Source organism: Castor canadensis, chromosome 15, assembly GCF_047511655.1.
Source record: "Castor canadensis chromosome 15, mCasCan1.hap1v2, whole genome shotgun sequence".
Lineage (NCBI taxonomy): Eukaryota > Metazoa > Chordata > Mammalia > Rodentia > Castoridae > Castor > Castor canadensis.
In genome coordinates, this window is record NC_133400.1 from 73023507 (window position 1) to 73033793 (window position 10287).

At 38.2% G+C, this 10287-nt stretch overlaps 1 protein-coding gene across 12 annotated transcripts in view; it reads left to right on the top strand.

The window, feature by feature from the left end:
* Positions 1-9188, top strand: part of Arhgap21 (Rho GTPase activating protein 21) — a 118458-nt gene extending 109270 nt beyond the window's left edge. For all 12 annotated transcript variants that reach the window (XM_074056492.1, XM_074056494.1, XM_074056493.1 and 9 more), the window contains 5 exons: positions 1521-1646; positions 1835-1876; positions 2138-2243; positions 4141-4172; positions 6712-9188. In XM_074056492.1, the coding sequence (XP_073912593.1) occupies positions 1521-1646; positions 1835-1876; positions 2138-2243; positions 4141-4172; positions 6712-8400 (1995 nt within the window). In that variant the 3' untranslated portion in view covers positions 8401-9188. The remainder of the gene's footprint in view (positions 1-1520; positions 1647-1834; positions 1877-2137; positions 2244-4140; positions 4173-6711) is intronic.
* The last annotated feature ends 1099 nt before the right edge of the window (positions 9189-10287 follow it).

Below are 10287 nucleotides of genomic sequence, written 5' to 3' on the forward strand. Positions count from 1 at the left end.
ACATCCTTTTCCTCAGCCACTGACAATTGTTATCTAAGTCCATTATATCATTAGAGATTCCAAAATGATAATTTTCCAAATGTAGGGCAGTATTTCTTCAAGTACTGCATAGTTAAATTGGTTTCTAGAGAAGAAAGTAAGAGAGAAAGCTAGCACTCCCCTGTTCCTAAGAGTGATTCCTGCTTGAGGAAGAGAATAGGGCGTTCACTGATGCCAGCGTAGCAGCTGTGCATGTTCTGGAAGAGGGCAGCTCATGGGCAGTAAGGTTGGTTCTGACAGCAGTGTCACAGTTTCCTCCAGATGCTCAGTGTCGTCGATTGTCATCGGGCTACAAAGGCTTAAAAAAGAAGGAGAGAAAGAAAGAAACTGAGAATCTGTGTCAGTCTACTGTACTGTTTCCAACAGTACATTGAGTAGGAGCCCAAAATTACTAAATGAAATTGTGTCTGAAGTATTTTTCCAATTGATTACTTCACTGTTACCTGAAGTATTGCATCATTCATCCATTCTGCAGATGTTATTGTTGTTACTAGACTGTTTGTCGATTTAGTTTAGAAAGCACTGGATTCAACTTTAACACTGAATCTTGAAGAGAATATGGTATTTGATTTTCCTAGGCTTTCTTGAGCACATTTTATGGAACATCTTTCAAGAAATAGAGAATTTATTAATTAATAATAAACTGTAGATTATGTGTTTTACTAGTTTTCTGTAGGAACTAGCTAAAACTATATACTGACATAATATTACGTCTGTATATAAATATTAATGCAAATTATCATTCATCTAAAAACTTAAACAAATCATAGACAGCAATCTGTGACCCATACCTTGCATAGTCTTTTAATGCAAAGAATTCAAAATATTATGGGAATGTAAAAACAGGTAAGTATGTAATATTGAGGGACTCAGTTTGGAGCGAAGAGCTTCAGAAGACCAAATTGACCTAAAATAAATTTTAAAAAGATATTTCCAGAAGTTGAATTTTGTGTGTTAATGAGCTTTTATGTATCTTTAAACCCTTTTTCTGTTTTTCATTTCTCAAGAGGTGGGGTTTTCTTTGATTTTAAAATTTGTGTCAGTTAACCCATCTCTGCTAACTAGTTTCAAAGCAAGTCACTTGTTTTTAATCAAAGGCTTCTTGGAAAAAAACAAATGCCAATTAGTGATTGCCTATTGTCATTGAAGCAGGAAAAAGAAGTTATGTACAAAGTTGTTCTTGAAAATCCTAGGTAGAAAGCATTAGTCTTTGCACACATTGGCTAACCATTCTGCTTTGTATTTTTTCATCAAAAAGACCTCTATGGAAGGGGGTGGGGGCAGGGGGGGAGAAATGAACCAAACCTTGTATGCACATATGAATAATAAAAGAAAAATGAAAAAAAAAAAGAATCTATCATCTTATGGATTTTGAAAAAAAAAAAAGACCTCTATGGAAATAAAATGCTAAATCTGCAATGGGAATTTAAGTCTAATTCTTTTAAGAAACATTCTGGTATTTTCTACTGTCATTCTTTCAGATGGAACCAAGAAACCTAGCGATAGTTTTTGGTCCAACTCTTGTGCGAACATCAGAAGACAATATGACTCACATGGTCACCCACATGCCCGACCAGTACAAGATTGTGGAGACCCTCATCCAGCATGTAAGTCCTTGCTCACCCCTTCCACACAGTTCCTGTCATCAGCAGCGGACTTTGGTAGGGCAGAATTTGATTCTAATTTTTTTGTCCTAAGAAAATTTCCTTATTTCTCTACTACCCTCCAACAAGATGTAAACGTGTTTAGGAGGTTATTTAATTTTTCTTTTCACCTTTTTTATTTTAAATTTTAGCATGACTGGTTTTTCACAGAAGAAGGTGCTGAAGAGCCTCTTGTAAGTATTGTCCACTAGCATTTGTACTCGGTTATTTTCATTTGGGACAAAAGGTCCTGATGCTACCGCAGTGTCAGCCTCCCACTGTGTATGCTAATGAAAATACAACTATGATGCTTATTTTCAGTTAATTATGCGTGACCAATGTAAAAAAATTAAGCAGAGGTGCTCTGTAATGTTTCTTTTTATTAAATGTCGTTTGAATTTTAAAGAAAGTATCTTTGAAGAGATGATGAGGAGATCTTTGTTTGTTAACCGTAGACAGCAGTACAGGAGGAAAGCACGGTAGACTCCCAGCCAGTGCCAAACATAGATCACTTACTCACCAACATTGGGAGGACAGGAGTATCTCCTGGAGATGTATCAGGTAACACTTGCCTGGGCAATATTGATCTCTAGGTTAAAAGCTACATTCTTATAACATGAAACAGCAAATCAATCATAAGTAACAGTTCACTATGATTTTTTTCTTTTCCTCCTTCTTTTTCCTTTCTACTAATAAATTAAACCAATCTTCTTTTCTGATCAATCTCAATTATCTTCCAGTGACTAGAATGCCATTGACAGTGCATGGAGTTGTAATGTTTGTCAGAATGAAACAGGAGGGAAATGAGCATGCAAACCACTGTTTTGTTCTTTTTTTTTAATTCACAGTTTCCATGTAATAGTCACCACAAGGTAAAACAGATAAATGCTACTGAATATGTGGTTGCTGTGATGGCAGAAAGTATGATCTAGACTGTATACCTAGTTCTTACTCCTGAGCTAGAAGTTCTGTTTAAGAGCAGCAAGTTACAGATGTTGAACGGACACCATTCTCATAAGTACAGTGTATTATCTGTCACTATAGTTGTCACAATAAAAGTCACTCTATTTGACCTTTGTTTTCTTCTGTTTTCTATTGCCACCCTAATGCTTGGTTAAGTATTAGTCTTTATAGGCTCTTTTGATGACGATTTTCTCCTGCCAAACTGTTGCACTAACCTAGCATGTTGTTTCACACAATGTTCTCCCTTTGTCTCTAGTTCTTGTTTTAGTCCTAAAGGGTTTTTTCAGCACTAACTGACACAGGCAAATCTATACTGATGTTGAACAGGCGAAGTGGGAGGAGTCTATCACACGGTAATGTCACTAGTGGATTCTGTGATGTCCCTGATGGACAGCTGGAACTGTAGGAAGAAGGAGGATTGTTGTCCACACTGTAGCTGCCTTGTCTGCAGAAACCCCCGATTCTTGTAAATGCAAATATAGTTGATCTGTGGTGTAAAGTCTCTCTTAAGAATATTGTAGACAGATCAATACTACTTTCTTAAAGTTTTTCTGCTGTTTCTTGTTATTTCTGAAGCAGACCCTGAGGAGAAGTAGCATGGTATGGTCTACCAGTTCTTAAAGTCATAAAGCATTTAGCCATGTGTTAAAAGGGGCGTGGCACGGGGCTCAGCTCATTAATTTTGATAATCAGTTTCCCGAAAGTTGAAAGATAAAATTTCAAAATTGCTGTTATTCTGAATAGTGCTAGCCCCTTCCTACCCTCTTTGTAATTGTATAATCTGAGTTTTTGCCAGACAGTAAAATTATGGTCTCCATCTTTCCATTTCCATAATAGCATCTGTTAATAGATAATTACAAAACTGGTAGCAATTTAACCAAACTAGTTAAAAAGGATCCCTGACTGCATAGATATGAAACTGGGGTCTGAAGCACAAAAATCAGCATTATCTAAAATTCAACCAAAGTGACCTGGAAGCAGGGCTATCCTAATGCTTTTTTTGCATTCATGTGATAACAGTATATGCTTATAAAACTTAAGTCTGACAAAAATCAACATAAATACATCAGTATGAGTGTCTCAATTTGTAGCTAGGGCAGCCAACAATCTTAAAAATTCTACATTGTGTATCAGTTTCAGATACAGGATGTGGTACCTACTACAGTTCTTAAGAGGTCTTGAGGCTTCTTTATTACTAGCTTTAGTGTTTAGAAAAATAAACACTAGTATTTCTGTTTTGTTTAGTGCAGGGCTCCTTTGCCATTCCTATCATTGAGCTGGTTCTGCCTACAATTCACAGCATCCTTTCATGACGGTGGCTTTCTGTGGTGCAGCTTGCATCTTTGTGAGCTCTGACTATCCACTGTGTTCTATTGTTTTCAGTTTTTGCTTTCACATTTTGTTCTGTGCCTGTCTTCTCCATGAGTTTTGCATTGTTTGTTGAAAGCAATAAAGCTTGGCTAATACTGACCATATTTTATTGAACTTCCCACAGATTCAGCTACTAGTGATTCAACAAAATCTAAGGTAAGTTTTTTATGCAATTTGGACATACTTGTGGGAGGGGAGATTGCTTTTTTGGGTGATTGTTATGACTAATATATAAATACATCCTTGTCCATATCTGGACAACAAAGGCCAACAATTGGAAAAAATAATTCTTAAAAAGAAAATAAAATACTGGGTTTGTGAGTTGGAGCATTTCTCACAGTAGTTTGCAAGCAACTAGGCTTTTTCTGACATAAAGAGCCTCCATGCACTCACAAGCCAACTCCCCCAATTATTAGCACACACCAGCCCTGCTTCTTTTCTCCTGCTGGGGCTATTTTCAAGCTCACCCCAAACATCACATCATTTTGTAAATATTTTAGTTGTAGTAGTATCACCCAATGTTATAGAAAATATATACATTCTTGACTTCCTTTCAGCAACATTATGAATTTTTATTATTAATATTTTTCATAAATTGTGTTCCATTGACAGCAACACCAAATCACACAACTTTTTGAATAGTTTATAGGAAGTTGTTATAGTTATTAGAAAGCTTTTAAAATTAAAGTCAGTTTGTCCAGACTGCTTTGCTGAGGTACTAGCAATTGGAACTGTCAGTAAGCTTCTTAAAATATTATTACATTTTAGAGCTGGCCATGCCTTAAGTGGCAGAGTCCCGAGTGCAAGCCTTAGTACTGCCAAAAAAAAGTTACTTTTTGTAACAACATGTTTTTTACATGTCATGTCTAAGAATTATAGTTGAGACCGTCGTGATTAAATTCTTAAGGAAATGTTTTGATTTTATTTCAATCAGTATCACTCAGGACTTTTACCATCTCTGTGCTCCAGTTTCTATTTTGAAAAATTATAAACCTACAGAGATGTTGCTAGAATAGCACCTAAGCCTTCTACCCTAAATTCATCAGTTGATAGATTCTCATGTATACACAAACATTTGAGAGTCACTTATAGGTATAACACTATCTGTAAATATGTCTGCTTATTATCTCCCAAGGACATTCTCCTGTATAATCACAGCTACTTACCATAGCCAGGATACTAGTAACATAAGCACAATGCGTTATTATACAACGTGCAGTCATCTGCACAAGTTCCCCAGTTATCCCAGACACGTTCTTTTTGGTTTCCTATTCTGGCTTTTTGAGACAGGATCTTGCTATATACCCTAGACTAGTTTCAAATTTGTGATCCTCCTGCTTCCCAGCTCTGGGATTATAGATATGTACCACCACACACAGCTTACAAAGACAAAATTTTAAATCAGAAAGATATATTTGAAGTCCCTGCCTTCCTTCTCACTAGGTGCATGCTCATTTACCTGTCTCTTCATCATGAAGTTTTTGTACTGTGCCTGTAGTTTACTGGGTACCCAAATGGTGTGACTAGTTCTAGCAGTTTCTCAGCTGTGGAAAAGTAGAGTCATTTGCCCCAACACACATATGATCACAGAATCATAGTTTTTAAGGAGACATTCAGGAAAATCTTAGGAGAATATAATCCAGTTGCTTCTCACTTAATAAACAACAAAACTGAGATGTTGGAAAGGTGAATAAATCCACTTGCTCAGAGTCCTACACAGCATGCTTGGAGAAGCTAATTCAGGGCCCAGTCACAACTACTCTGTTCCCCTCAGCTGAACATGGGGAGATATGAATAACCATTAGAAATGTATTGGGTAAGTAGGAAATCCTTTAACTGAATTTTGTTTTTATAAGTTATATTCTGTGATTTCATCATTGTTACTGTAACAACAGCCTTTTTTAAAGACCTCAGTATGACAGATTTTACAATATAGAAATATACTTTCTAATCTATTACTTGGCATACCCTCTGCTTGCCTGTCTTAAACAGTATACCCCAAAACTGTTTATTGACCCTCCTTCAACCATTTACTTAGCCTCCCAGCATCATGAACAATCATTAACCTCCTGAATCAAGAACATATTATACTTAATAACTTTACCAGTAACAGTACACTAAGGTATTTCTGAGGTCAGGATTTAGGATCCTCTGCTTGTTCTTATGTTATTTGAATTTTCCAGTTCTGCTGTTACCTTGAGATAAAGGAAGACGCTATTAACTTGATTTATCCAAGGCAAATCCCTGAAGATCCAGGCCGACTGAACTAATGGAAGTTCAGAATTTCTGTATCTGATGCAGTATCTGTATCATATGTGTGTGTGATTAGAAAATTGAATTCATTCATAACATTTGAAGAGTCTTTGTCAAGACTGTTATTTAACTCTTAGGAAAGCAAGGAATGTCTGAGCATTGTAGAAGATAAGAATCAGGAGAACTAGATGCCCTACACACAGAAGTATTTTCCTGACAGACAGACACATGTGTGAGTTGTGGCTTGTCAAATAAATACCAGGCGAGAACTGGGGCTGGTGGTGAAATAGGTTTCTGTGGTGCGAGTTACAGGGGGAGGGACCAGGAGCAGGCTATACTCGGTGTGCTTTGAGAGCTTTATACACATAATTCTTTGAGAAATATCTGAGGACCATCTTCCTCAGAAAATGCACTCAGTCTCATTTCTCTGCTTGCTTCCCAGGGATCTTGGGGATCCGGGAAGGATCAGTATAGCAGAGAACTGCTTGTATCCTCCATCTTTGCAGCCGCTAGTCGCAAAAGGAAAAAACCAAAAGAAAAGGCACAACCTAGCAGCTCAGAAGATGAACTGGACAATGTATTTTTTAAGAAGGAAAATGTGGAGCAGTGTCATAATGACATCAAAGAAGAGTCCAAAAAAGAAAGTGAGACAGTGGACAGAAAACAGAGGATCATTGTTGCCAAAGAAAATAGTGCAAAGAAAGACATCAGCGCAGCAAAAGATGAGAAGACGTCACTGTGGAAAGAGAGCACCCCATCAGAAGAACTGTCACCACCACACAGTTCCAGACACAGCAGGTCACCAACACTTAGCTGTCGCTTTACCGTGCTGAAAGAGAGCCCCAAATCACTTCTGACACAAAAGTCCTCCCATTTTGACGAGACAGGGTCTGACTCCGGCACTTTGCTTAGCACATCTTCCCAGGCGTCTTTGGCAAGATTTTCTGCCAAGAAATCAACCAGTCCAGAAACCAGACATGAGTTTCTAGGCAATGTCAGCACCATCACCTCGGATTATTCCACCACATCATCTGCTACATACTTGACGAGCCTCGACTCCAGTCGCCTAAGTCCAGAAGTGCAATCTGTGGCAGAAAGCAAGGGGGATGAGGCTGACGACGAGAGGAGTGAGCTGATCAGTGAGGGGCGGCCTATGGAAACAGACAGTGAGAGCGAGTTCCCAGTTTTCCCCACAGCTTTGGCTTCAGACAGGCTTTTCCGAGGAAAACTCCAAGAGGCTCCCAAGACCAGTCGGAGGAACTCTGAAGGCAGCGAGATGAGTTGCACAGAGGGAAGCTTAACCCCAAGTTTAGATAGCCGAAGACAGCTCTTCAGTTCACATAAACTTATTGAATGTGATACACTATCCAGGAAAAAATCCTCCAGGTTCAAGTCAGACAGTGGAAGCCTAGGAGATGCCAAAAGCGAGAAAGAAACGCCTTCCATAACTAAAGTGTTTGATGTCATGAAAAAAGGAAAATCAACTGGGAGTCTGCTGACACCAACCAGAAGTGAATCAGAGAAGCAGGAGCCCACCTGGAAAACCAGATTAGCAGATCGGTTAAAACTGAGACCCAGAGCACCTGCAGATGACATGTTTGGCGTAGGAAATCAAAATCCAAATGCTGAGACTGCTAAGAGGAAAAACATCAAACGTAGACACACCCTCGGAGGACACAGAGATGCTACTGAAATCAGTGTTTTGAATTTTTGGAAGGCCCATGAGCAAAGTGGGGAGAGAGAGTCTGAACTTTCAGCTGTGAACCGGTTAAAACCCAAATGCTCAGCCCAGGACCTCTCCATCTCAGACTGGCTTGCCAGGGAGCGCTTACGCACCAGTACCTCTGACCTCAGCAGAGGAACTGGAGACCCCCAGCCAGAGAACCCCAGCATGTCAGACACATCCACAACCGACACACCACTGTCTTTTCAGCCCGATGCTGGCAGTTCTTCCAGTACCTTGGCTTCAGCTAATCGGCCCTTTCTTTCCACACCACCACAGTCACCTGACCAAATAAATGGAGAAAACTTCCAGAACATGAGCCAAAACGCTGCTTCTGCAGCTAACGCCCACCCTTGTAAACTGTCTGAAACCCCAGGCACTAGAGCACAGTCTCCTCCCTGTCTCTGAACTGGGGGTCTGTGCACTCTAGCAAGCAAAAAGCTACTGTTACATGTTCCGGTAACTCTGTAAATATTTTCTTGTACCAGAATTGTTATTATGCAGCCTTCATTTGGGCTGGTTTCATCATTTTGCACTGTGAAATAGCTTTACAGTGCATTACTACAGCCAGAAGAACACTCACATATATATTTAAAAATATATTGGATAGTTGTATACAAATGAGCAAGGTATTTGTTACAACTCACTACGTAGTATATACCCCAAATTACTGAAGAAAACTGCTGACATTAATATGCAGCAAATTCGTTCTTTTGGTTTCATCACTAACAGAAGTGCCTCATCATAAAAGTACATTTGATTTGGTGCCATATTGTTAAAATTAGATAAGTTACATTGAATAAATGAATGAGTTTTATCGGTAACGAATTTCATCACATTTACCAGTTTTAACACAGGTGGATACAGAACTTCCATTCTTTAGTCATTCCAGGTGGATCTGAGTTTTATATTCAAACTTTTAATACAGTTTTTGAGTTTTGTGTGACTTGAATTTTTAATCTTTCTGTAAAATACGTAACTTAAATGAACATATTATATGTGTATCTTTTCTTCAGATACCAGATTTGATATAAATGTTGTAACATACGTGTGTAGATAGTGGATCCTGGATGGAACTGGCTTCTTACTGAGAAGAATATAATTCTGCATGAGGACTTACTGAATCCAAACCTGTGTCATGCCTGTGTGCATACCCAATTAAACACTGGAAATAAAAATTGTTTTGGTGAACTTTGCATGGCTTGAAATTCATTGTTTTTAAGTGTTACCCATTTGTATGACTAGTTGATCCTATCTTTAAAAATTTGCCTACTCTCCATCTCTCCTCTTTCTTGCCTTGGCTCCTCACTCCTGTACATAGATAATTGTAACTTTTCTAGCTAAAGTAATACTGCCTACCTTTTACTGGAGGGCACTGAGTGGGAAGCACTTGTGTTTGAGAGTCATTGATTCTGTACCTCCCAGATGTGTTAACTTTCACAAGCTAACGTCTCTGTGACAGTCCTGGTATAAGTAAGGGTAGTCATTAGGTTTACATGAGATACTGTTGTAAATCAGTATCTGCCACAGAATACTTACAAAACAGATCAAAGCTGTCCTTAGAAGTAATGTAAAATCTCAGACTGTTAAGGCTTGAGAAGGGTCGTAGAAGTCATCGAATCCAGAGGCTCAACTGTCAGACCCAATACTCTGTCATGAAATGAAATTCGTAGATAGTGGATCTACACATAAATTACATACTCAGTATATTGTGTGAAATAGACTATTGTGATATAGACTGTAGTTCCCTATTACAAAAGAAAAAGTCTTACAATAAATACTGTAATATGTGAATTCTCAGGCATAACCACATTATACAAAAATACAATCAGATGTTTGTACAAATAGTAAAATCACTAACAATGCAATAGCCACAAATGAAGGCCAAGCCACAAATAATTTTGTTGTTACGAATATGATTTCCTTAAACGGAATGTGACTACTCTAAAGGTTTAAAGAAAACAATGGACACTTTTTGCTTTGTTTATATGACAGATGCATCTTGGAAAAGTCAGCGTATTCAACATTAAAAGCACTTTTTACTTCCATATTTTAAAAGCTTGGTTCAGGACTCAGATTCTGTTTGATTATTTCACCCATTCTGCTCTGAAGTTTATTTTATTTTCTTGGATTTAGTTGCCTGTACATTTTTAGCTTCCTAAAATTATTGCTTAGATCATTGATTTTTCCAGGTTTTTTTTTAACTTTTGTTTTATTGTTGGCTTGGTTGGTTTTTTGGGTGTTATTGGGGTTTGAACTCAGGGCCCTCACACTTGCTAAGCAGGTGCTCTATCA